The sequence below is a fragment of the Elaeis guineensis genome, chromosome 3 (assembly GCF_000442705.2).
Source record: "Elaeis guineensis isolate ETL-2024a chromosome 3, EG11, whole genome shotgun sequence".
NCBI classification, from domain to species: Eukaryota; Viridiplantae; Streptophyta; class Magnoliopsida; order Arecales; family Arecaceae; genus Elaeis; species Elaeis guineensis.
In genome coordinates, this window is record NC_025995.2 from 104,135,803 (window position 1) to 104,163,636 (window position 27,834).

The 27,834-nt window shown below is 38.4% G+C and overlaps 2 protein-coding genes across 14 annotated transcripts; one reads left to right on the forward strand and one right to left on the reverse strand.

Annotated features, from left to right (window-relative positions):
• The first annotated feature begins 4,045 nt into the window (after positions 1–4,045).
• Positions 4,046–4,891, forward strand: LOC105041276 (large ribosomal subunit protein uL24y). The gene has a single exon (XM_010918171.4). It carries the CDS (start codon positions 4,127–4,129, stop codon positions 4,583–4,585), a length of 459 nt encoding a protein of 152 aa, XP_010916473.1. The 5' UTR covers positions 4,046–4,126; the 3' UTR covers positions 4,586–4,891.
• Positions 4,892–15,933: 11,042 nt separating this feature from the next.
• LOC105041275 (lipid phosphate phosphatase 2) lies at positions 15,934–26,069 on the reverse strand. 13 transcript variants are annotated; one of them, XR_831365.4, is made up of 9 exons: positions 25,839–26,069; positions 21,814–22,038; positions 21,607–21,694; positions 21,362–21,510; positions 21,160–21,253; positions 19,850–20,038; positions 19,700–19,759; positions 16,215–16,413; positions 15,934–16,098 (listed from the first exon to the last, which is right to left on the reverse strand). XR_831365.4 is itself a non-coding variant. In XM_029263432.2 (9 exons), exons 2-8 carry the CDS (start codon positions 22,027–22,029, stop codon positions 16,258–16,260), a joined length of 957 nt encoding a protein of 318 aa, XP_029119265.1. In that variant the 5' UTR covers positions 22,030–22,038; positions 25,839–26,069; the 3' UTR covers positions 15,934–16,098; positions 16,215–16,257. The 13 variants fall into 13 exon arrangements, 12 of the variants coding, with proteins under 12 accessions (XP_029119265.1, XP_010916472.1, XP_029119267.1 ...); XM_029263432.2 differs by having other exon boundaries at positions 16,215–16,418; XM_010918170.4 differs by having other exon boundaries at positions 15,934–16,413; positions 21,401–21,510.
• Between the last annotated feature and the right edge of the window lie 1,765 nt (positions 26,070–27,834).

Sequence of the window (27,834 nt, forward strand, 5' to 3'; positions counted from 1 at the left end):
CAATTTTTTTGCTAAAATTATTTGACCCTGAGAAATATAAAATATTTTTGGGTAATGTCATAAAATTTCATTTACCGTGTTTTTACAATTCTACTAAAATCAATAGATTAGTTATAATTTATCAAGTTATCGTGATATTCGAATAAAAACCTTTTGCTCAAAAAAGAATTTTATGTAAACCAAAGAAAATTAATATAGTAAGCAACTCCCAATATTTTCATTGCCGGTCAAAACCTGATGATGTTGATGGGCCGTGAGGCTTGGGCTTTGATGTTGCATGTTTGCGGGGGTGGTATTAATGTAAAGAGAAATTCTTTGTGCCCGACGCATGAACCAATCATCGTGGATGATGCACGTATTTCTACATCCTTTGCGGGTGCACAAGAAATTTCCCGTAATGTAAATTAACCGGGCCTTCATACACCAATCGTGACCTAAACCAGGCTAAAAAAAAAGGGTTCGGGCTAAACTACCTGGACTGGCTTCCCATGTATCCGCGTGGATTTGGTTTCTTGTGAATTGCTCTTGCCATCAGAACCTGGTTGGAATATAAATCTAACGTAAACATTGACACATTACACAGTTGAACTCCCAGATGGAGTTGTGAAAGACATTATGAAACTGGATAAGATGCAACTTCATTCCTTTCATTGCTAGATGGGCAAAGCCAATAGGATGGATTGAAGGGGTCTTCTTAAAATTACCAATTCTCATGCTTGTGAAGCACTAATTTGATCGATATAATTTTCCTTTTTTCCTTTTCCCGCTAGTGAGAAGCCCTCTATTATCTTGCTTTCTGTAACTGTGGCAATGGTATAGCGAATGCCAGGTCCAATATCACAATGGCGACTTGTCACAAAAGAGGAAGTAAATAAGGCTCTTGAGGATGCAAAATCATCCAAATGAAAAAAAAATCTTTTTCTTCACATGGTTATGCAGCATTCCTATGTTCATGCTAGCCATTTCTTGGTAAAGTTTTTATCTAATTATCCTGCTTCTTATTTCTGTTTAAAGGTTTAAGAGATCTAGAACTTTAGTGCAATTTCTTCTTCATATTACCACAATTTGGCTCAAATTGATTGTGCCTATTTTAAATAAAACCGATCCTTCTGTATTTTTTTTTTTTCTTCCTTATTTTTACTGTGAATGCAGCCTGTCTTCTAGGAAATTTTGGAATTTGATCTATTTATTTAAAAAAAAATACAGGATATGGGGAGAATAATTGATTGTTCAGATACGTCTATTGTTGGATCTTGTTTGTATTGGAAAATTGAGTGTGCCAGTAGAACAAAGTGTCTCTTTGAAGGCGCAGCGGAAGCTCTGTGCCTGCATGTTTTTTTTGATGAAGCAACTGTTGCATGTTTCCCGTTATTTATGCACACATGGCATGCTGAGGATAGTAGTTCCTCTGCGAATTTAAATTATTGTTCTCGATGTCTGGCCATTCCCGTCTTATTCATTGCATTTGGCTATATACGACATAACCAGAGGAGGTTTTTTAAATATAAAAATGGTTCTTGAAAGACATGTTTACATGGGAGTTATTATAGTAATCACATGATACACCTATTGCCGATTTCTACTGTTTTCACCGGCCCTAGGCATGTTGACGGGACGGGACGGGACGGGACGGGACGGGACGAGCCGGGAAGGGCTGGAATCAGGCCAGGCTCGGCCCAACGTACTCGAAAACGGTCCTCATTAGTTATCACCATACTTGAGAAATTTTTTGTATACCATATCCAATATTTAAAAAAATACACTATCCCATCTAATTGAACCATATAGCCATCATTTTTTAGTACATATTTAATATCTATAATTTTACTTTTTTATTTGAAAATTTGAATGATGAAAATTTCCGATCTCTTCTGAAAAAATTATGATATCCTATAGTCATATTATAACATTATAGTATCAAATTCTAACTTCCTGCATAAGAAGTCATAATTTAGAGATGTCATAAAGAAGAAAAAAATATTTTTATTATTTAAAATTTGATAAATTTTTAATGATAAAAATATCTTTAACTCTTTATGATTTCTAGAAGAAAAATTATGACATCTTGTGCAGAAAGTTATAATTTGATCACAAGATTGTATAATATGGTTATACGATATCATAACTTTGCAAAAGAAGAGAGACATTTTCGTCATTCAAAATTTCAAACGAAAAAACAGAACTGCATACATTAAATACATGTTGGAAAGTAAAAAAAAAAATTAATAATAAAAACATTCTTTTCATTTTATAATTTTTGAAAAAAATTATGATATTTTATGCAGAAAGTCATTTGACTACAAAATATTATAATTTTTTTTAAAAAAAATATTTTTATTATTTAAAATTTTAAATAAAAAAATAAAATTATAAGTATTAAATGCAAATCGGAGAACAGTGACTATATGGCCCAACAGATAGATCGGTGTTTTTTTTTTATTTTTTTTATTTTTATATTCTACATCGGGTACGGTGTACAAAGAATTTCCCTGCTTACGAAATATCTTGCATCTAGTTGTTCTTTTGTCTTTGTAAAGTATGGTGATAACTAATGAGGACCCTTTTCAAGTACGTTAGGCCGCGCCTGGTCTGAATCCAGCATGGCCCGGCCCGTCAACATGTCTAGGACCGATGAAAAGAGTAGCAATCAGCAATACGTGTATCATGTGATTACTACAATAACAACACGTCTAGGACCGGTGAAAAGAGTAGAAATCACAATTTTCATCGAGAAAGGTGTAGCCAGGCCTGGCCAACCTTCAACCCTCGGGCCTGAGCCCAAGCTCCATGTTGCACTGAGCTACACTGATAATCTTAGTAGTTTTCAATCTTGATGGCCTGTAGATGGTTAGGGATCTGCTCCAAGATAGCAGGACGCTTAATGTCTATGGGGTTGGGTTAAATGACTAATGTGTGAAAGAATGATTAATCTTTTTCTCATGACTTAAGTCATTGGATCATATTTTGTACAGATTTTAAAGCACTATAATCTCTATCTTCATTAATATGTACAAGTCTTTTAAAGCTGATCTAATAGTTGACGTCTTTAAAAAAAAAAAAAAATCATTCTTTCAAAGATAAAACCCAAACTCAATACCCATATCATTATTTTTTTTCAAAAAAAAAAAGAAAAAACTAATGCACGAGACAAAGATGAGCCATGCATATCATCCTCAATTAGGTATGATGCCTAATACCAAAAATCTAAGCTAACACAAACACAAGCACAATACATCAGTTATTAGAGACATTGAGTGGCATTTTGCGGTTGTTCCAACACATATCATGGTTGGTGGTGCGACTCTTATTGTTTTCCTCTTCCAATGACTATTGCCTAGCCTAATGCAACATATATTGCAGTGCTCCTAAACTATTTTTTAATTTAGCCCCCTTTGAGCACGAGGGAATTGCCATGTTGAGCAAGATAATGAGGTCTTAAACATACTTAGCAACATCATAAGGGCCTAAATTTAAAAATTTCATAATCTAAATAGCGGTGCAATCAAACCAAGTCGAATCAAATAGTTGAAAGCTTGAACTTGTCTCAACTCAAAATATTTAAATTTAAAATTTAACTTGAAATCAATGAAGCTTTTATATCGTGAGCTCGAATTTGACTCAAGCTTTTATAGCGTGAGCTCGAATTTGGCTCAATAAAAAATAAATAAAATTTAAAATTGATTAAATTTGAATATCAACTGTGTCATATTTGAATTCGAAATCAAGATTTAGTCTATAAATAATAGATATATTAATATATATTATAAATAAAAATAATATTATTAAAAATATATATATAATCAAATAAATTTGAATTTTTAAGCTAAATATTATGCTGATCAAGTGCAACTCAGAAAATTAGTCGGACTACTCGCACTCGATTCAAACTTAATAACAATCGGGTTGAATTGTGTTTGGATCTGCGTCCATCCTAAACTCAGGACTCATATAGCAATTTGGACGGAAGGTCAAGGGTATTATAGTCATAATAAAGTTCACACTCCACCTAAACCCTAGCCCCCGATGATATAATACATCCCGTCCGCCCCTCGCCGCCTTTTTCTTCCTCTCCAAAAATAAATAACCCTAAGCCACCACCCAGCCGCCGCCGGAGAGAAGCGACGAGATGAAGTACAACCCGAGAGTGTCGAGCTCCCGGCGGAAGTGCCGGAAGGCGCACTTCACGGCGCCGTCGAGCGTCCGGCGGGTGCTGATGAGCGCGCCCCTCTCGTCGGATCTCCGCAACAAGTACAACGTTCGGTCGGTTCCCGTCCGCAAGGACGACGAGGTCCAGGTCGTGCGTGGCACCTACAAGGGCCGGGAGGGCAAGGTCGTGCAGGTCTACCGCAAGAAGTGGGTCATCCACGTTGAGCGCATCACCCGTGAGAAGGTGAACGGATCCACCGTCAACGTCGGCATCAACCCCTCCAAGGTTGTCGTCACCAAGCTCAAGCTCGACAAGGACCGCAAGGCCCTCCTCGACCGCAAGGCCCGCGGCCGCGCCGCCGACAAGGCCAAGGGCAAGTTCTCTGCCGACGAGGTCGCGGCGGCGGCGGCGGCCCCCTCCCTACAAGAGGTCGACTAATCATGCGGTTCGTCATAGTAGTAGATCTGTCGGATCTCGTTCTTTTTCTGCGTGTCCAGTTATCATCATTTAGGGTTCTTGCTTTAATTATTATTATGGGAGATTTTAGCTCTGATATGGAAAAAAAAAAAGGGAGTCAAGTTTTAAACTCTGTGGCTATTTTTCTTCTATATCATGTGGTGGATCAAAACGATGATGTCTTTTGTCCCTCTTATTATGGTTAGAGCTTACTCGGATTTTAATTTAATGGTTTAGATCCGAACTTCTACTCTGGATCAAGGACCTATATGGTTTGTTTGCATTAAATTATTCTGTTTGCTGTCTCTGTTATTGCATGTTCTGTAGCTTCCATGATTGGGGAGGATTATTGAGAGTTTCGATTTTTTCCTCTTTTGATCAAGAAATCGTATATTTTAATTCCTCATATATTACTTCAAGAAATGTGGTCTAGGAATTCTACAAGTACTGAGTTCGATGAAAAAGATAATTGGTGCTGTCAGACAAGAACGTGCTTCTATCATATTAGTCCTAAAATTGGCTTGATGAGATTGCATTTATGGAGTTCTCTTCGTGTTTGAAGCTAATGCTATGCTATTTTTTTTTGTCATCCTTGTGGAAGAGGGGATTGACGTATATCTGAAAATGGTAGGTATGGAATTAAGTTTTAATCCTATTTATTCTAATTGTAGTGATCAATTCTGACATCCTACTTTTTTTTTTATTGCTACTCTACTGGTAGTAAAATACCTGTAGTTATTTCAAAATTTTTTACCACTTAGGATCATGTAATTGGTTCCAATATGACGAGTGGTGATACCATTATATGAATGCATATCAGAAGGGAACAAGATGTCAGTTTTTGACTAATGTTTGTTAAAAAGCATGCGTATTTTATCTGGTGCTGGCAATGGAATGTGGTCAGTGAGTGCATTGATCAGGTGAATTGATTCAAGCTTGTGATTAGGATGTCACTCTTAGTTTGATTGAAATAGTGATCAATTCTTTTCTAGATAGCATTGTGCTATGCTTAACTGTCCATATAAAATGGTTCACTGTTTACAGGGATATGGATCTGTACTTGTGCTATGGGTTTTTTTTTATGTTTGATTGAAGTATATTCTTTTATTGGTTTATGTGATTTTTAGGTCATGTTTTAGCATGTTGCTTGTTGCATATAAAGTTCTGCCCATGTGGTCTGTGCAAGAGCGTAGTGGTTCACTTACTTTGGTCGTGGAAACTGAGATTGCCAAAGAGGGAGGTGAGTGGGTAACAATTATAATTTAGATGAGTGGGAGTGAAGACCTGTAGCAAATATGCCTTTCTTAATTAATTAATGTGCTAAATGTCTTGGCCTGTAAAGGGATGGGGTAATCATCTGACAACAAGGTTTTGTTATTATGTATTTAGTTTATTTTTCTTATATGTCGGCTGCTACCTCTGCTTCTGTTTGCTTTATCTTCGTATACTGAAGAGCCTATATTGATATACATGCACTTTTTAAGTCAGTTTCATATGGCTGTCTTCATTTTCTAAGATTTTTTTTATTAATATTTGCATAATATGGTAAAATCTTAGTTAATTGTTTTATCTTCTCCACTATAGCCTATATATTTGTAGCAAAACTATAGTTACCAGAGGACCTTAATCACTTGACACCAAATAATGGGCACAAGTAGGGGGGACTTCAATTACTTGTCAAATGATCTTTATAGAGTTTGTGTTCCTGATTTTGTATATATTATAGTGGACAAGTATACTGAGAAGAAGTTACAAGGTAGTGCAGCATGGGGGCGGGCTCTTAATCATGACATGAATCTGGACTTGTTGAATATTGATCTATATTTTAATAATGAGTTACTTTTGGTTCTTTTGACTTTTGATCACCTCTGAATGTCCATGTTGTTCATGTTATCATAGTCTTTTGAAATTGCAGTGGAGGTGGATTGTAATTTATTCAGAACTTCTTTAGTAACATAAGATGAATGACATAATACTTGACATTGGGGATGTCTTTTGAATTACTTGGCTTTTGAAACACTATAATATTCAAAGATGTTCCCTAGTTTTTCATGCTTGATTTGTTCCAGACATAAGTCAGCAAACTATGATCTTTTGAATGGCATCTTGTGGACACTGATTTTTGTGAAACTGTAGAGTTGAAATTTAATTGATGTGTTAGTGGATTGTAGCTGTGTTTAGTTAGCCCTTAAATGTGGGTCCGAGTCCTTGTGACAATAGAATAGTATGAGCACTTCCTTGCATTTATTTCATTTTCCGTATAAAATTAATTCTTGAATTATCAGCAGTTTAACTTCCCCAGAAAGTCCCGCTTTCACCCCCTCCATCTTGTGCTTTTCTCGGTCTATCCCCAGAAAGTCCCGCTTCCACCCCCTCCATGTTGTGCTTTTCTCGGACATATAGGGAATTGAAAAATTGTTATAACACGCACAGTTGATTATTTGTGGGCTTTAGGAGTCTTGTTTACTGAAGATATTTTGATGCTTGGTCTGTAGGTCAATTGGTTTTCCGGGTTTCAAAATAAAGATCATTTGATTTGTGATTTGTGGTTGATGGCATTGTGCATTTTATGCACAAGTAATTGCATGATTTATTTTCATCCGCAAAGACCTTTATGATTAATTCTAGTGTTGTAGTAAGTTTGCGAAATATATTTTCTCTTCCCCATGTTTGCAGACCTGGCAACTGGAGAAACTTGACGCCTTGAGTTGAATTGCCTTAATGGTTATTATTATGATAGAGAATTCATCTGTTTTGCTTGGTTAGTCTTATTATTTTGCGCAAGTGTTTACTTCAATTCATCATTTGTAGTTCTTGATCATTTAGACTTCATATTTCATTTCATAAAGGCTAATATTTTGCAAGTTTGTGTCGTTTTAAAATCTACTTGGCCTGGCTTGTCTTGGCTTGGCACATATAGGATGATAGTATATTACGACTTCGCAGTAAACCATGAGTTGCAAGGTGCCACGAGATGAAACAAGTTTGGTTGATAGAGTTTCAGTGTGCATAAGCTTCAACGGAATAATAAATATACTCATATATTTTTAGTTTTATCATACTTCCAGAAGTGTTTTCACCTTTGTTACGCATTCATCTTTTTTGAACCCTCTTCTTGCTTCCTCCCTTAACTACCCAGGCACTGCAGCTCCTAGTTGATGCAGTGATTTTAAGTCGCATCAGATTACATTTAACAACGGTTTTGAGTATGGCGATCAAGTGTTGAATGAGATATCCACTGTGAGACTTATTGATGCGTCTGACGATGTTGGAGTGGATCTTTGCCATTAGGGTTTTTGGGAATGGGGAAGTGATGAATAGGTTAACTGGTGCTCTCTAGAAAGTTAAATAGCTGAATATGCTAATATCTGGTATTGTTCATGTGTGATTTGCCGTGAGATCGTTGATGCGTCCTTCAATGTTGAAGTGGGGCTTTGCTTGGGGTGTTTGGATTTGGGGAAATGATGAATAGGTTACTTGGCAAAAAGTTAAATTGTCCAACTTGTTTTTTTTTTGAGCATTAAATAGTATGCAGCTAGGGATGGCAGTCGGACGGTTATTTTCGGGTATCCGATCTGTTCCAAATCCCAATAGAATCCATTTAACATATCCTATAGGGTTTGGGATGGATTTGGGATTCAAAATAAAAAGTCAAATGCATTTGGGATTTGCCTCTTGGGTATCCGCTCTTCGAATCCACTTATATATACTAAAAGCCCTAGCTAGTGTCTCAGTTTTTTTGTTCAGCTGCTCCAAGCTTCTCACCTCATTGAGACTCATGAGGATGGAAAAAAGAGAGGGAAAATCAATGAAAACAAATGAGAATACCAACACAAAACTCTTGCCATTGTCTGGCTTCCCTATTTGGCTGCTCCAAGCCTCCACCCGATCATGACTTTTGAGGACAGAAAAATCAGAGGAAAATCAGGGGAAAGCATAGGAAAAATTAATGAAAGCAAAGGAAAGATAGAAAAATTAACAGGTAAGATCTTTTCCCACATAGATTGATCATTTTTTTTTCTTTTTCGATTTGTCTTTTCATTTCATTCTCCTTCTCGGAGATCTGTGGGGAAGGAGAGCACCTAGGGTTCTTTGGGTTCTAGTTGGGGTTTTTTCTCATGGATATGAGATTTTGTGGGAGTTATGGCATTGTGAGTTTGTCCCTTGAGGGTTTTGACAGCTTGATCTTGGTAGAAGCATGATATTTTGTAGCGTTTAGGATTTTTTGATTGAAAGGATTCTTCTTTGGCTATAAAAATTTTCAATTTATGGAGTTCTGTTCTATGATAATATGAATACGAGGGTTGATGGGGCAGGTTCCGGTACCCGGCGGATACAGGGCAAATTTTGCAGGTACCCACCCATCCTATATGCAACGGCATTCTCCAGCATGGGCAAGGTGGGCTCAGTATATTTTGCATCGGCGCGTGTAAATTCATAGGAAAGATGTATTGTAAAACTGCTGTACACCGCTGTTAGGATGTGAATTATATGCTATGTATACAAACTATACATAGTTTTTATACCTTCCAAATTGGATACCTTCGTTAGTTAGCTTTGGATCATCCCCAGGCAGAGAGGGCTGTTAGTACAATATACGCAAGGACGGCAGAGTTTTCCTTATCTATTTCAGCCCTGTCTGCTACGCCAAACCCACCTTTCACACCGAAATTTCATCAGGCACGCGTCTAAATGGCTGTTTCAAATGGAGAGGACCACAGCATTTAGACGGCGCGGTGGAGGCTGAAACCTCAACAGGTTTTCAGTCACAGGTAATTTACCAGTACTTGAGCTTCTTCAAGTGTGTTTTTTTTTTTTTTTTTTGATGTGGATTTGAAGGGCTAATTCTTATCATTTTAATCTTTATTCCACTCCACCCGTTGAGGGTGACCCCAACGGAATCGAACCCTCGACATCTTTATGCAAATGGCAAGAGATGGTACCATCTGGTCGAGCATTTTCAAGACATTGCAGCAAAAGCCTGTTTGTTTTGCTGTATTTAGACTGGCTGCAACAGGATGTGAGTTGTTTGGATCGCTGCAGCTGCAGATATTTGAGCTGCAACAACCGTAAATGTCAAAGAAAGCCGAGATTCAGCAACTTCTTCTGCATCCAGATTGGCTGCAAGAGAAGATGCCGCAGTTCGAGTTAGCGCGTGCTTTAAGGTAGTGGCACAATTCAAGGACTCTTGTCAAGCTCTCTTATTCGATCTATTCTCTCCCAGGTTCTCATCTCATCAGCGTTCTTGCGAGCCCATCAGACCTCGTCTTCTCCTCCCATTTTTGAAGGCCATAACACATCAGATACTGACTATTTGTTTCTACTCCACGTCCCACTCTCCACCGAGCACCACACATTACGGCCCTCCTTAAAGCCTCAACCCCCTCACCCTTCAAGAAGGGATAAAATTTTTATGATTGGACCGATTATAGAAAAAATTATGGTTGGGCCGTTATCATTTATCACGACTCTGAAGCATGTTGCATATGCTTACGTGCGTGCATTAAAATACTAAAAAAATATAAATGGATAAATTCTAGGGGGTTATGTGTGTCTATCAAAATTATTCAAATATTCTTAAGAGTTATCCATTTTTATTTTCTTAGTATTATGTATGTGCGGCGTGCTTCGAAGACGTGGCAGACGATGACGGTCTGATCATAATTTTTTTTATAATCGATCCGATCATAAAAATTTTATCCTCTAAGAAAGGCCGCAGACCCGTGCTGCTCCAACATCACAATCTCCTTAATGAAGTGGGCCTGGACCAGGTGGCTAGGATGTGGGCTTGGATATTCATCCAGGCCCAAAGGACCATTACATAGCTGAGGTGGGTGGGTCCTCCTTGAAGTGGGCTAGAAGCCCAACTCAGCCTGTTCAATCTCTCGAAACCTAGTGGCCCATAGCCCAGACCCCGAGCCCACCCTACTCTTTCCTTCTGCCTGTGCCTAGCCCTAGGCCTCAGTTGTGGGCTATCACCCCGCTTGCTGAGCCCTAGGCCTCTTGAAGGGAGCCCAAGGTCGTTGGAACTAGGTTCCCATGCCATCGGAGGAAAGCCTGTCGAATACCCCCTTGCCTTGTCTTCTTCTCCGACGATCTCCTCTAGGCCCCATCGTCCCATCCACCAACGACTAGAGGAGGGCTTCACCAACCCACTTCCTCTCCACGGAGGTTGTCGCCAAGGACGGCTTGGAGGAGATCCCCGATGGCTCATGGCAAGGGGAGGAGCATCGGTTACCCACACCGCCCTTACCCTCTTGTGGGCTCACCCCAGTCAGCTATGAAGGAGGAAATATGGCCAAAAAGGAAGGTAAGACGGTAGTGGAAGGAAGGGCTGTGGGCTGCAACATGGTTGTGGGTCAGCTCAAGTCAGCCTTGTTTGCTGTGAGGGAGTAGAACAAGATCAATCTGAACATTGTTGATCGAACTGGGATTGATGAAACTTCGGCCATGCGATCACGAGCCCAATCATCAATCAGTCAGTAATTGATTATGAAGGTGCTATTTTGGAACGTCTGAGGGGCTGATAAGTCCTCCTTTCACTCAGAGTATAGGAGGATCATGCAACTTTATAATCCAGATTTATGTGCTAGTTGAAATGAGGATCGGTGGTCCAAGTTTGACTCATGTGCGCCATCACTTCCTAGCTAATTGGGAATCTATGCTGTGGAGTCTCAGGAATTGATCAAGGGTATTATTGTTGTATGGAGGACTAATGTCGCAGTGGTGGATGTCTTCTACCAATGTACTCAACAGGTAACTATTGTCATCTCTGAAATGAATGATTTTATTTGGTTTTTGTCTGCTGTGTATGCAAGCACCAACTATAGGGAGAAGAAGACCGTGTGGCAGGAGGCATCGTGCTTCATAGATCCAGGTATCCCCATTGTGGTGGCTGGCGATTTCAACTGTATTGTTGGCTCCCATAAGAAAAGAGGTGGGAGGCCTTTTATGGATGATGCAAAATCTAGAGAATTCAGGGACTTCATTCATTCTACCGGCTTAGTTGATTTTGGCTTTGTTGGCTCGAGATTTATTTGGTGTAATAAGCGTCAGGATAGAGCTAGAGCATGGGAGAGGATCGACAGGTCCTCGTGACATCTAGCCAGATTTAGAGATTTTTCAATCACTCAGTTTGCCACCTACCGAGGATAGCCTCAGACCACTGTTCGATCTTACTTAGTACTGATACCTTTCCGTCTTATTAGTGCCTATTTCATTTTGAGAAGTTCTGGCTCTTCTACCCATGATCCTGGGACATTATGAGGGAGATCTAGAGGCTTCTAGTGAGAGGCAATGCCGAGTACTGGATGACTCGAAGACTAGAGCTGACTAGGTAGCGGCTAGGATGGTGGAACAGGATTGAAGTGGGCTATATTTAGAAGGCTGGAGGTTGTTGAGGTTGCAATTATGAAGCTCCAGGAGTATGAGGATCAGGAGGGTGGGCTTGATGACTATGATCTTGCCGATCTTCGAGGCAAACTTTCGAAATACCATTCCCTTTTAAGACAACAGAATATTTTATGGAGACAGAAATCTAGAGTCTAGTAGATAGGGAAGGAGATCGGAATATGAGATTCTTCCACTAGGCTACTATTATTTGTAGACACAGGAACCAGATTCATATGATTAGGAGTGATGGAGGGCAGTCGTTGACTGAGGAGGAGAAGATGAGGCAGGAGATCGTGTGATTTTTCAGATCGAGATGGATCATAAAGTTGGGTGGAGACGACACCTTCTAGCCACCCCCTCCTAGTGAGTTGGTTACGAAGTAGAAGAATAGAGACCTTATTAGAGCTGTGACTGCCAATGAGGTGCGAGAGGTGGTGTGGTCCATGGTGGAGGATAAAGCTCCGGGACCTGACGGATTTCCTCCACTCTTTTTTAGACAGTATTGACTTATTATCTAGACTGAGGTGATGGCTATGGTGCAGGAGTTTTTCGCCATGGATCCGATGCTAGTGGCCTGGAAGCAGACTTTCATTGCCCTTCTGTCAGAGAGGCAGGATGCATCAGAGCTGGGCCACTTCAGATCTATTAGCTTGTGCACGACCTTGTATAATATTTGCACCAAGCTGATGGGGGGCAGAATGAAGCCTATTCTTCCTCGACTAATCTATCCTTAGCAGGAGGCATTCGTCAATGGCTGCAACATTCTGATAATATTTTTATTGCTCAGAAGTTCATGCATAATCTTCGTCACACTTATGTCTACTGCAGTCTCATGACGATCAAGCTAGATATGGAGTGGGCTTATGATTGTATGAGTTGGTGGTTTCTAGAGCAGGCCTTGGAAGAGTTTGGATTTCACCCTCGCTGGATTGGCTGAATCATGATATATATCTGTAGTCCCAGCTTTGCCATCCTGATCAATAGGATACCTTTAGAGTTTTTTCTTCCACATTGGATTACGACAAAGTTGTCCCTTATCTCCATATTTTTTCATTCTATGTGTTGATACCCTCTTGCGAGCCCTTCATGCTACATTTTGGAGATTGGATTTGGACCCTTATCTATCAAGCTCAGGGGCCCAATCGATCTCGCATTTGCTTTTTGCAGATGACTGCCTGCTATTGGGTCAGGCCTCTATCCAGAATGTTGTCAGCTTCAAGAGTCTTGGAGGAGTATTGCTCAGTGTCGGGCCAAAAAGTAAATCTCCTCAAGTCTATGATATACTTTAGCCCGAGGATGTCGATCCAGCGATGACATATGAATAGGGACACCCTTGGGGTTGTAAAGCATAGTGGACCTCTGCGTTACCTGGGGGTCCTTATGTCAGGGCATAGACTCTAGAGATCTGAGTGTGTGGAGGTGGAGCAAACAATTCGGGGGTGACTTGAGGGATGGCAAACCAGAGCTCTTTCTGTGATGGACAAAGTCACTCTTGTGAGGTCAGTTCTTAGCTCCATGCTTGTTTATCTCTTGTTAAACACTATTCTACCAAAGACTCTACTAGGGAAGCTCAAGCAACATTTCGGAGATTCATATGGGGATCAAGCCTTGGAGGTGGGGGTGTGCACCTGGTAGCTTGGAGATGTTGTGTGTCAGCCACTGACGAATGGTGGTCTGGAGATTCAGTCCCTGATCGCTAGATGAGAGACCCCGATTGCCAAGCATGTGGCTTGTTTCCTTCTTGACCCCAATAGCTGATGGAGTAGGATGATGAGTGGGACGTATGGATCCTAAATGGCTAGAGAGAAGATTCATGTGTCTCAAAGCTGCTCTTTCCTATGGAAAGAGATTTATGCATGGACCCTCGATATTCTTTTCCAGACGAGATGGCTTCTGAGGGATGGCTGTTCCATGAACATCCTACTAGATTTGTGGATTATTGATCTGTCTCTGAGCCGATGGCTAACTTTCAGCAGCATTAAGATAGGGGACTCAATGAACATTTGTGAGCTACTTACTCAGGATGGTAGAAGCTGAAATGTGGGGATAGTTGCCTATTTGTTTGGTGAGCCCTTGGCTGAGCGAGTGCGCTCATTGACAATTCCATCTTGCTATACACAGGATGTCAGGGTCTGGAGATACTTGTGCTCCTTGAGGGCGGTGACTGCTGACCTCTACCACCTATATCGGAGGGAGCCTATCAGGTGCCTGGATATTGGGTGGGCATGGAAGATTGGTGTGCACCCAAGGATGAGTCTCTTCATCTGAAAGGTCGCTTGGGGGAAACTTCCGACTAAGTTCCTTCTGAGGGAGAGAGGTATGCATTTACAGCCTACTTGTCCGACTTATGGAATGGATGATGAGACTCTGGAGTATGTGCTCTCTGTGTCTGAGAGCATCGCAGGTGTGGCATCTGGTAGGGATGCATAGCCTGGCCTCCCAAACTAGAGCTCCAGCCCAGGCCTTCTTGGACTTATTAGGATGGTGTGCAGGGGCTGCCGCATCGCAGATGGTCAGCATCAAAATAGCATATATTGCCCACCAAATTTGACTGGGTAGGATTAGCCTAGTATTTGAGGCGAAGACATGTTTGATAAGATTTATTCTGAAGATAGTCCCATCCTTGGCAATTGAAATAACTGATGTAACTTTGAGATCGTCAAAGATCTAGGACTTCCATTCTGCTCATACAGCAATCTGCCAAATTTTCATCGTTTAGGAGCCTCCTCCTCCGATGCATCTTAAGGTCAATTTTGACGGTAGTGTCAAAGACTGACATGGAGGTGCTGGTTTTGTGATCCATGACCCTGCATCCAGACTGATTGTAACTGAGGAAACTTATCTCTACATGCATTCAGTCTCGAATGCGAAGTTTCAGACTGTATGAACTGAGATCACTTATGCTTGTCGAACTCTTCAGATCGATTATCTGATAATTAAGAGTGACTCCACTGCTGTTATGATCTGAATTCAAAGGTGTGTTCAGGGTGATGCTACCCATTCCCTCCTTAGATATATTGTAATTTTATTGAACGATTGTATAAGCATTAGGCATACTTTCTAAGAAGCCAACTCAATAACTAATTGAATGGCAACTTTTGTTGTAAAGCACTCCGACCCAACGAATGTAAATAAAACCTCTAATTTACTCAAAAATATTTTATTTTCTAACTGTTTTGGATATATTTACAAGGACTGCATGAATAATCCCTTTTGAATATATATATATATACACACACACGTAAACTGTCAAAGGATGGAGTTACTCGGAGCACCACCATAGAGCATCAGACCTGTCATATACGGCTCAACTCATCGAGGCTAGCTTGATGAAGTCACCATCGTAGCGGCATCGAATAAATAAATAAATAAATAAGCATGTGCTCAGTTGGTACACGTCTACGTGGAGACGGACAGTCGCATCATAATCAAGACTACCTAATTTACATGTACTTTAAGGTCTGCCCCCCTCATCCTCCAAGAAGGCCAGCAGATACATGTCACCATTGTTCACGAGCACGTTTAGAGCAAATTAGTCCATTCAATATTTTGTGCTCTAGACAACCATGATTAACGAGTCTAGGCAAAGTATGATTCAATCAAAAGGCCAAGATTGATGCCATCAAATTGTAATATATAAAAATCAAGCACGCAACCTTGGAGGTTGATTAAAATTTCGATCCTTGACAGAGATCCATAACATATTATTAATAAAGTTATTTTAATTTTCATATTTATTTATTTTAGAATAATAATATATTTACATTGATAATAAATACAGGGATGCAGGATAACATTACCTTCCTATTTAAATGATGAGAATACCGCTTCTATTTTATCCAACTATGATAGTTTTTTATACGTGCAATTTCCAATTGCAACATTCCCACAGCAAATATTGAGCTGCAACAACTATAGTTGCATGCATCCAATCAAAAAAAAAAAAAGCAATTGCGTGTAACGACAATTGCTGCATTTCACATACATGCAACTCCTATTACAATGCCATTTTTTGTGGAGGTACAATCTATCACAATGCATCTTTCGTTGCAAGGAACTAAACGGTCCATAGTGTATCTCAGGCAGCATAATGTTTTTGAACTCTGCAAGCTTACAATCACACTTTAGAGACTTTATACATTGTGAAACAAGAATACAGGACTGGAAAAATTTGAAAACCAACTGACCCACATTTTCTAGAGAGAGGATTTCATGTTACCTTTGGTTTCTCCTGTCAGTTCCCATGGTGTCTGGAGTTGGGTTTATGTCACAAATGTGAATCTCGACATGTTGCTCAGATTAAACATAAACGGTTTCAATCTCTGAGGGACGTGAAGTAAGAGAATTTGTATTAGTCGACCCCTGAACAGTATTGCGTGTCTCCGCCAACATCCGGAAATATGCAAAAGGCCCCCAACCTGCACTAAAAAGAATCAAATGACAATGAAGTTCTATGGTAGAAAACAACTGATGTGCCTAAAGAGAACGTTTGAGACAAGTATAAGCAATGCTGCATCAGTCCCATTATTCGGATGTTCCAAGCAATCATGTGATAGCATTGACAATGTTTTGCCTAAAAAGCTATAGACGTCCAATAAAATACTTACAAAAAGTACACGTGTCATGATGCTGTGGATATTTAACAGCTCAACAAATTATTGGTAAAAAAAACATTGTTGATGATGACATGCAATATTTGTCAATTATGCAGCTCGTAAGCAGCCAAATGGATGACGTTGGAACAAGGTGCAAATCAACAAGGACTTTAATAAGCTTTGACAACAGACCTGTATTCTTTGTTATTAGCCTTATTTTGATTTTATTTTGTCTTTGTGATTAACTCAACTGGCTGCAACACAGACTACTATATACATTCCCTTCCAAACCTTACAACTCACCATATCAAGACAAAGCCTGTATTTCCAACCAACCGCCATCCAAATTCTTTTGTCTGCCAGTCAATCATCCATATATTTGCTCATCCTAGAGTATGCAGAATCTTTGAGCTAACCAACAACCTCCCAAAGATGTAGAATGAACTTATGAGGTCATGGAAAAACTTCACTCAGAAAATCAACCTCCGTTTTAGCATCTGCTTCAGCCCAGACTTCTATATCCTGCATTCTTTGCCCATTTCAAGCCTTTCGCTGGAGCCGATACTCCTAAAATCCATATTTCTTAAATATGTTCCAGCTATATGCCTCAAAATGACTTGTCCATGCATCACTATCCCAATGTCCAATTCACCCACTAGCGAGCTTGTTCTTTGCAATAAATTGTTGAGGAATAATAGTCCCACATCGGATAGGCTAAGAACTCTTGTGGTGCTGATATACTCTTGGGCCCATCCATCAAATTGCCCAGGTTTTTAGAAAGGATCTTAACATACTATCAGAGCCCACCAATCCTCCTGACCCACCAAAACCTCTATTATTCCACTCCATTTGCCATTGTAATATTTTCACTTTTATTTACGTTTTGGCCTGTAGAAAGACCATGTATGAAGGCTCAGATACTCTATTTCTTTACTTAGTGATGAGAATGTATACATAAAGATATGTATATGTGGTTAGCATACATTTTAGGCCTATGTACAGAAAATTAACACGTTTTGGGGACTCCAAGCATACATGTTAAGTCACCAAAATCGACATATGGTATTAGGACACTAAGATCATATCTGGGAGGTTTTGACACATAAGCAAGAGGCTTCAAAACATGTGATCTTTGTAGACAGGGATTTTAAGCTTCCTATATTAGATCCAACATTTTAAGTTTACAGTTTCAACTCCCCAACTCTTAAGTTTTGCAGTGGATGTGAAGACGTTCCAATGTTTATAATAACTGTACCTGAAAACGTATAGTTATATCCACCTCTGCCATCCAAATGATGCCACAAATGGACACTGGAATTTTATTTCTATACCATGTCTGAACCCCAATGCCATCCATGGGCCAATCTGGCATACTAAATACACATTATGAAAGATCACATTAATTGATGCATAAGTTGGCTAACCATATTGTTCATTTGGTACATGGCAATCTCTCCATCACAGCAAAAAAACAGTTCCAATAGGAGGCTGCAACAAATGCACAACTCAGAGAAAAGTGATCTTGATACAATTATGACTGTACAGAGAAATATGTAGGTCAATGCATTGTGTAAATCTTGTTGTTGCCGAACAAAAATGGTACTCTGGGCACACTTAAACAAAGCATGTAACAAATATTGGGATAACACAATTGCGTTGCTATGGCCATCATATGAGCAACCAAAGCATCAGAAGCAAAGGTAAGTCCTCCAATGCATAGCCGTTACCATTAGGCTAAAGTACCCCTTTATTACATCTGTAATTCACATCCCTTTTCCCTCATGTATGATAAAATTTGCACAACTGATGTTAGAGGAAGGACTTTTTCACTGATCGGTGGTAGCGAATTCATGAAGGGTATAAAGTAAAAAGAAAGAAATTTGGGCACTAGAAGGGTAAGGGCTCGCAGCATAGCATGATTTCTCATAGATTGAGGCATCCAGGTCCTGATATCATATAGAAATTTAAGAATTTCAGAATCTGAACTCTCACTTTTGTGGAAACATAACAAGGTGCATGGCGTGCGAGCCATGGAGACATGGAGAGGGGCAGAAGAAGATTTATATGCTCAGTGATTCTTATATATATATTATATATATAACTTGATAAAAGACCACCCCTTTGCCTGGGGCACTTCTCTTATATCTCTCCCTTGGAGACAAGGAACTAAACGGGAGTAGCTATAGAGATGTCCATGGTGGACAATGTGGAGACGGTATATGCATGGTGGTTTTGATTTCAAGGTTAGATGGACAGGGTGGAAACTGTAGGAGCTTATAAAAAGATATATATCAACTCAATGCAGAAAGCAAACTCGTCTTTTTATCTATGGATGTATTGGACATAAATATAACTCCATATTCATGAATACTTCAACTAGAAACAAAGATTTTTCAAAATCAGAAAAGTGCAGAGATTTTGATTAAAATTCAGGTACAATTTAGAATAATGAAGAGTTCAGATAGATGTGAAGATATATCCCATTCATGTTGTTTAATTTCTTTCTGCCACATATTTCCAACTAGATTAGCAACTTTCTGCTATTGGGAGCTTCATCTACTAAAATTTTTTCAATTATTCGAACGTTCTTCAGTTATCTAATATGACAGCATCACATCAGTTGCCCTCTTTCTTCTTTAATATGTAAGTTTGCTCTCATCCCGTCACTACAGAAGTGCTTGAGTTCCCATCAACTGAGCTAGAGAACATATTTTGCACAAATAATTATTTCTGCTTATCTAAAAAACATTTCAAAGTCTAACATTATCTCATGAGTTGTCTTTTAAGCCTCTAGAAAGCCACTACCCGCAGTAGTTAACATGCATCTATGATGCAATTGACCAACCCTAAGCCCTTGTTATATTGAAATCAAGATGCCAAAAGTAACTACAAAGCAAAGATATTCCCAACATATAAACAAGAAAGGTTATGTTTTTAGCATTTCTATCCAAAAAACAATATTGTATTTTTAAATAAATTACTTCTCAAAAATACTTCATTATCTAGTTAAAGTATTGCTAGAACTTGGCCCACAAGGAAGAAAAAGAATCAGAACATTTAATGATATAGAAGCACAACAAGGAGCAAATCAAGGATATGGGAAACATACCATCTACATCATAAGGTGGTGGGAAAAATTGCAGGTAACAAACAGAAGCAACTATGAATCCTGCAAAAACAATTGAGGTCTCAACAGATGATAAAGAAATGCAAAAGGAATAGTACACCATCCATAATGATCAATCCCAGACATGCAGACCTAAAATGCCACCAGCAAACACATCTTGCCAATGATGCCAATAATCATCCACTCGAGAAATTGCCACAAGTGATGCACCAAGTAGAGGAAGAAACACAATGCAAAGTTTGGCAATGTGGCCTCTGCGATCAAAAACTTGGATTTTCCCCGAAAGATACCATGCAAGAAAACCTAAGCCTGCAAACGACCCTGCATATGCATGGATGGAAGCACATTAGTAACCATTACTATATAAACCAATAATGAAAAAATGCGGATATGAAATGATCCCATAAAATTCTAATTTACAAATGATTAGTAATCTAAGAAAAGAGGATCTTCAACTGCCTTTTCAAGCACAAGCCAAGTGCAGCGTAAGACATTCATCGTGCCGAAAAGGCTCCATATGGTACAAGCTTAGAAACTCATTGACTATAAAAATAAATAGGTGCATTCATTCTTCACCATTTTTAATATGCAAAGCAGACAAAATCAACACATTTAACATTATTAAGGCATAAACAATCATAAAAGACTCAAGAAATGCAATAACAAAATACAGTATAATTAGATAGATATTTTGCACCACATGATCTTTTCTAGGCAGGCAAAGGCAAACCTTATATGTTTTGGGTTAAAGGAAATTTACATAATCACATGATTTCCCACGTTTAGTATGTTATAAATGGCTTAAAAAAGCACGGAGAACCGATAGCTGGTCTTTGATGAAAGCTCCATGAAAAAGGTAGATGCAATCTAAATATTAAGCACATTGTATATTTGATATTCAAATCCCTTCCCCACCTCCCTCCCAACCCCCAAAAATATCCAAAAAAGCCTTCTTGTCAGACAATAAAACCCATCATTAACAACAAAAGAAACAGGCTTTCCTGTGGCCAATGAAGTACAGAACAATAAATGGCTCTATGCAACCAATCCACTGTATCAATAGTTGTGAACTGTTTCAATGTGGTTTTGATAAGGACAGTTCTGGGCCCTAATGGGCTAAATAGAAGTTCCAGACAGTTTGAACTATATGAAATGGACCAACATGCAACTTACAATCTTACACTGCCCCATGTTGAACATTAACTAAAACAGCAACATCAACACAGGTAAGATGGACCAAAAAATATATGATTTGTATATAATATATTAAGTGAACTAGTGGATGATTGGATATTGTTATAATCCATATCAGGATTACAATGTGACATCATATCAGATATGGCAAGAAATCACCAAAACATAAGCCATGTTGCAAGTTATACAACAGTAAAGACCACCAAAATGACAACCTACAATAAGTGGACACTTATTGCTTCACTTACATGAAGAATGACCACTTGGAAAACTTTTGTGCCCTTCCTTGATAACGCTCTTTTCTCCATGACATATAACATTTGTTGTGACGTTATCATAGACCTATACATGACATGCGGATCAACAGTAACCGTTAGGCTAAGCTGCTAAGCAATGCAGGACAGGAAGAAAAATATATAGAGGGATTCCTAGGATAAGAATTTACTTTACCAAAAAAAATGAAGGATGGTCACAAGAATAATGACCCACCTCTTGTCCATCGGGGAAACAACGCCAGAAGAAGTCTGGCCGAGGTCGACCAACGGCATCCTTGATCGCATCAGTTATCACCCCAGTTACAAGCACAGAATACAGAAGGCCTGTTTGCAAATGTCAATGAATAAGTAGCAAATCCATCAATATACTCCAAAAATGCACCTATTCTAAAATAATAGGGCCAATAAACGTAGATATACCCAATATTGCATGATGAAAATCATACACATCCCTTCTTTTGAAGTATATTCCTATGATGACTGCACAAGGCAATACAATTCCAATCACCTGTGACAAAAGAAGCGGGTATTTTTATGTTACAATACATAAATTAAATACCACAAGTAAAAGATCCAGATCAACTCTACTCAAGACTTGATATTAGTGAGTTAGAAGCAAGAACATACTGGAACAGCCCAAAATGGCACTGTGTTACTTTTTAGTGGATACTTCAGATCAATCATCATGTCTTTACCCACAAAGCGATAAAAAGGGTCTATGACATTGAGTATGATTTCTATGACCCCAAGGAGGAGTAGAATAATCCAGTCATACATGTGGAACCTTGCCACTTTTATTCCATAGGATTTTATAGTATGAGTACCCAACTGAATATCTGCCATGATCCTGCACTGGTAGGTGAATAAAAATAAATTCAGAAAAGAAAAGAGTATATAATTCAGAAATAACTGTTAGTTATGTTATTAACAGAAACAGCAGGAAGTGGCTGTGATGGTCACAGAAAACAGGGGTCATAGACTAAGATATTTTCATTTTGCTTTGAGAAAAGAAGGTGCAAGAATAGCATAGAGAAAATGTTTGAAGTTTCAGCAGAAACAGGTCAGTTTCAAATGAGACTGATTCAAAACTGACAGGAATGTTCGGTTTCAATCAGTTTCAGCCAAAACAAACCAAAACAGCTTTCCTCTTTTCTTTGTTCAAAGAGTAGATATATGTTTAGCATTTACTAATATTCATTATAATTCGATCACACATTTATCGAAGGCTCTAGTGATCTAATCTATTTATTCTCATCTAAGCTTTGTTATGATGGTGATTAGGATGCAATTGTCACGTGTGTCTCTAAGTTATAAACAACACTACAATATGTAAGATTAAAGTTGCACGGCATGTATCGAAACATTTATAGTTCAAATATACAACTAAATTTATACTATTGCATACTTGTCTAGTTAGTTTATGCTTGTTTGAGTGATATTTGGTGTTCTACCAATAGACTAGTACACTCATGTCATATATCTAATGCATTAAGCTTCAATAAAGTTAAATTTCAGCCTAAAATTACCCAAAATACATAAACTATGATACCAGCTAACTCAAGCACTATAAAATACTATAAAACAACTTTCCTTGATTTTTAAATTCTTTTTAAATTTTCAACCTTTTTGACTTTGTGACGGGAAATCCTAAACTTGGAACAGAACTGCTGAAACTAAACTCTACGTGGGGGACTAAAACCAAATTTTAAAATCTTGCACAAAAGTAAACTTAAACAAAGACAAAATTTTTATGAATCATAACCTCTTAGGATCTTTAGTCCATCTGAAGATATAATTGCTGAAACCAAAACTCTACGTAGAGCACCATTTTAAAACCTTGCACAAAAGCAAACTCAAATGACATGATGTTTCTGATATCATGACCTCTTAGGGTCTTGAGTGCATTTGAAGATTAAATTTCAATAACTTAAAATGTTTTTGAATTTTTTGGGAGTACCTAAATAGTGATATCAAGTTTTTATGCTAGTAGATGAATCACTACTCTAGAAGTTCCCCATCATCAACCATGTTCCATTTCTCTAATATCAAGTTTTAGTGCTTTCCTTTTCAAAATAATCAACCTATGTTGCCGACCACCCAAATAAGTTTAAAATTCTTAAAAGAAAACATTTTACAATCCTTGAAAAATAAAATATGCATGTATTCCGTAAATGCTACACCCAAAAAAAAACCAAAAAAGAAGAAGAAGAAGAAAATGTCTCCATCATCGCCACTTCCTCCAATATCTAAGATGCAATGTGTGTGCCTAATTCTTGTGCATATGTGCATGCGTGCACATAGCCTACACATAGGAGGCTCCAAATCAAAATATCCCACCATTCCTAGGACATAAAGAGACAAGGTTAATTGTTATATCTTAAATTCTCAATAATGAAAGAAAGATCATCCACAACATTATTGGTTTCATCTTTCTCACAGGTTTAAACTACAGATGACTTACCTCAAACTACTATAGGTACAACTACAGCAACCATAACAAATGATCCTTTTTGAAATGTGACATACTGCCACATCCTATGAGCCCCTTAAATGTCAAATTTAATTTTAGCAAGATCTTTAGACATTGAAGCCCCCATCAAATTCACCAAATTTCTGTTGGAATATTGAACATAAACATACTAGATTATGTATTTCTAAATATTTTTTAAAAAAGATGAATAACCCCATCAATAATAGTGGGCCTACGATTACCTACTTAAGTCCCACATGATGCCAAAACTAGGCAAGATGTTGAACCAAAATTACATGTAATCCACTTTTTGTGGTCTAAATACCATTTCATTTGGACCAAGTAGCATCAGTTTAAATACCATCCACTCAGTTACACAACATGCTGGTGGCAAAATGAATTAGCATAATTCATTACCATGGCCTCATGTAGCCCAAATTATGACAAAACCTATCATTATATTGGACTTTCTAAAATCAATATAACTTAATCAAAGCAAGATCCTATGTTTGAACCCTAGTAAGGGATGTTTGGACTCTGAGCTACCACATACTAGCATCTTATGCATTGTTGGGAACATAAAATGTAGTCTTTGATTCAACAAAGGTCAAGAGGACTTAGAATAAGAGATCGCATAGGCTATCAATTAGCAACGATAATTGGGCCAACTGATGCCCAGACCAAACTATTCAAGACATGTGAATGTCCTAACTGAGGCTAGATTGAAATACCAGGTAGGCTTGGACCAAGCATCGCCTAAACAATAGTCCTAAGGGCAAAGCTTGGTAGATTTTAGCACGTGAGTTGCACATGAATAACCAAAAGGGGTTGGTACATGGATTGGTGGCTATGTAATACACGGACAGACCGATGGAAAGAGTATCTAGTGATGGTGGTGGTGATGCATCAACTTTTTATTTAGTTGCTAGATTTTCAGATATTGGACCTTTTCTTTCGTCCCATAATCAGACTAACAAATAGCTCTAAAAGCAGCATTATGCCCATAATACAACCAACCAATATTGTTGAGTCTACAGATGTTGGAAAATTTCTATACATTTGGTAAAACGGATCTTGATGTTATATACAAGCATCTGGTTAGAGATCCAACTATAACTGGATAACCTTGTGAGTACCTCAAACATATGATTCCACATGTATTTCCTTCCACATGAGATTGCCCATGGATCTCATACTTAAACATCCATAGTGAGTATAAAGCTATTTGTTTGTTTGTCAATCTTATTAAAATAAATAATTACAAAATATGGCTCAGGTAATTTAGGTCTTATGAAAGACTGTAAATGCATCACCTGTATGCAGCCCGCAGTAACGTCCAGAAAAAAAGAATAATAATAATTTTAAGATAGCCAAGTGCCTGAAGTCCTTTAAAAATTCTGAAACAATAGTTAAGGTATTCAATTTAATAATCAAAGGCTTCGATAATCTTTCAGCAAGATTAGGTATAGAAAATATGTTGTCACTGTGGGTTCTCGACTTCGTTATTCACACCGTTGAACTGTAGTCAACTTAGACAGAGACTAATATCCACAAACACTACCTTCCCACCCCACCAACCCCCCCGTTTGGTTATCTATAATTTTCTAAACGTCGCCTAGCATCTCACCGACGTTTTTGCTACAAGAAAGCAGTTCGCAGCAATGATGATCACAGAAAATGAATCAGAAAAATCGGGCACCAAGTTCTCAAGAAATCATCCAAAGCACAGAAAACACACGCATCTAAATGCTCGGAATAAATCCAACCACATCATATTCAAAAATTAAAATCAAGAAAACAGAAAACCTAGATACCAGTCGACCTAATCAATCAGATTAAAAAACTCGATACGTAAAAGAAGGATAATAAGTTTTCATTAGAGAGAGAGAGAGAGATTCGGAAGAAAAGAACCATAACTACGGGTTCCGACGGGAAACAAGAAAGGGATTATTGGGGTAGTCTAGAAAGAAACCAATCATTTTTCTTTATGAATTTAGAAGATTTCAAGAAAACCAAAAAGATGGATGAAAGATGACCTGACCTTACCCTCCTGAGAGAGAGAATTTTTTTCTTTATTTAGGAGGGAGAGCGAGAGAGAGATCTGGCGAACTCGGAGGAGCTACAAGTGAAGTAGAAGAAGAGACGGGAAAGAAAGAAGATGCGGAGGAAGTGTCCGTTTTACCGGGAGTGGAATGCAGAAATCGTTAATCACCGGGCGAGCAAACGACGCAGCTGGACTTGGAGTTTCGTGCTAACACGATTAGAAGGCAGAAGAAGAAGAGAGATTCCCCTTCCTCCCTGGCACGGAGCAGAATAGAGAGAGAAGGAAAGACAGGGCGGCGTCCGCGAGGGAGGAGGAGACCTCCGCTTATTTATGTCCACTTGTAGGTAGGCTGGCTCATCGTCGTTCTTTTGGGCTTACAGTTACCAATGGGTGACCATATCCTAGTGGGCGTGTGAGTGCGAGGGGTCGCTTTTCGTGACGCCCGGTCGAGCGAAACGCGTTGGAAATTTGAAAGCTGATGGGATTACGACATTCCAACGGCAGCTACCGTCGTGACGTTGTTACCAGTGGTGGTTGTAAAATTTTACGGCGCAAAATGCTGATGCAGTGTGATTGTAATCGAATCAGTATTATCCATATTTATTTTATTTTATAGATATAAATATTAATATTAATATTAATCAGATATAAAATTTATATTAATATATTTTTTAAATAGATAAAGATGCATACGGAATATTCAAATTATAGTTATATACATATGGATATAAGTCAGATATTCAAAAATTTATCAAATTAATAATATGATATTATGATTATATATTTTTTTAAAAAATTTATTAATATTATAAAAAATTAAATAAAATTATAAATAAAAATAAATATTTAGATTTAAATTGAATAATTATTTATTTATATTCATATTTAATTTTTTTTGATAGTTATAGATATCAATATCTACCTACGTTTGGATACGAAAATAAATTTAAAAAGATATTATGTGATTCACTTTAATTCCTGTTCCTATGGTGTAGTATCTTTTCATTAATTTTATCTACATTTAATTCCTCGTATAGGATGGTGGCAGGAGGTTCAAAACTCGAGTTTGCTTCAGGTTAACACGTCTGATAAAAATAAATAGTGCCAAATTTTGAATGTGGCAAGGTCCTGTAAGGAGGACATGATCCGCTTGCTGCAAAACTCCGACCAAGCAATATTCGATCCAGATTCTGAAATCCCCAGTGACCCTGACACGATAAGCCCAATCATTATCCCAGACGGCGACTAAATCAATTACTTAAAAATTGAAAACAATAAAATATTAGAGAAATGCACTATTAGATTGCTTTTAAGAAACTTATCACGCAAGCACATTAGCAAAGACATCTCCTGTAGGCCCTTTTCTTGCATCAAAAATCAAAAGTCTAGAGGAGATGTGATTGCTGATGAGCTTGCGCTATAAAGTTCTTAAAAGCAATCTAATGGTGCATTTTCATCGTACAGTATCTCATATATCATGCGCAGCCATGGATTATTAAGGTTAATGATGCTTGTTCCAAACGCTATAAGCAACCCGAAGATGCAACATGCATTATGTCGATAATGCTAACCAATGCAAACAAGCAGTTAAGGACAGCAACAGGAAGAGCAAAACTTAAATGGTCCAACACCAAATTAGGTTGGACATGGAAGTGAACATGCTTAAGGGCTCTGGAAGGAATGATTTTAGTTCACAGAAACAGATGACCTTGAAATTTGCAATGATAAGCAAGTGCACTAACTGATTTGGGATCCTTATTAAAATTATTGTGAGATCTTACCACCTCAGTCAATATCACTATTGTGAGATCTTACCACCTCAGTCAATATCCTCGAAACTTATGCTCAAGAGCTCTCGAGTTAACAAGAATACCGATATGAACCTTGAAGGCCGACCTCATCAGGAGGTCAAATTCATCAGAAGACCAACGTCATTAGATGGCCGAGATCATCAGGAGACCGATCTCATCAGAAAGTAGACCTCATCAGAAGATCGAGATGATCATCATCTGGGCATGCCGCAGCAGATCATTGTCTGAATTAATAATACTCTCAGATTACATCGACCTCTAGCCGATCTAACTCTTCAATACTATCCACTAAATCAGCTTGATACAAAACTACTAGTAAGCAG

Coding starts and splice junctions, on each gene's coding strand:
- LOC105041276 (XM_010918171.4), top strand. CDS start 4,127: ATGAAGTACAACCCGAGAGTGTCGAGCTCCCGGCGGAAGTGCCGGAAG.
- LOC105041275 (XM_029263432.2), bottom strand. CDS start 22,029: ATGGCAGATATTCAGTTGGGTACTCATACTATAAAATCCTATGGAATA. Junction 21,695..21,813: donor TGCCATTTTGGGCTGTTCCA/GTATGTTCTTGC, acceptor CTTTTGTCACAG/GTGATTGGAATTGTATTGCC. Junction 20,039..21,159: donor TCCAAGTGGTCATTCTTCAT/GTAAGTGAAGCA, acceptor ATGCATATGCAG/GGTCGTTTGCAGGCTTAGGT.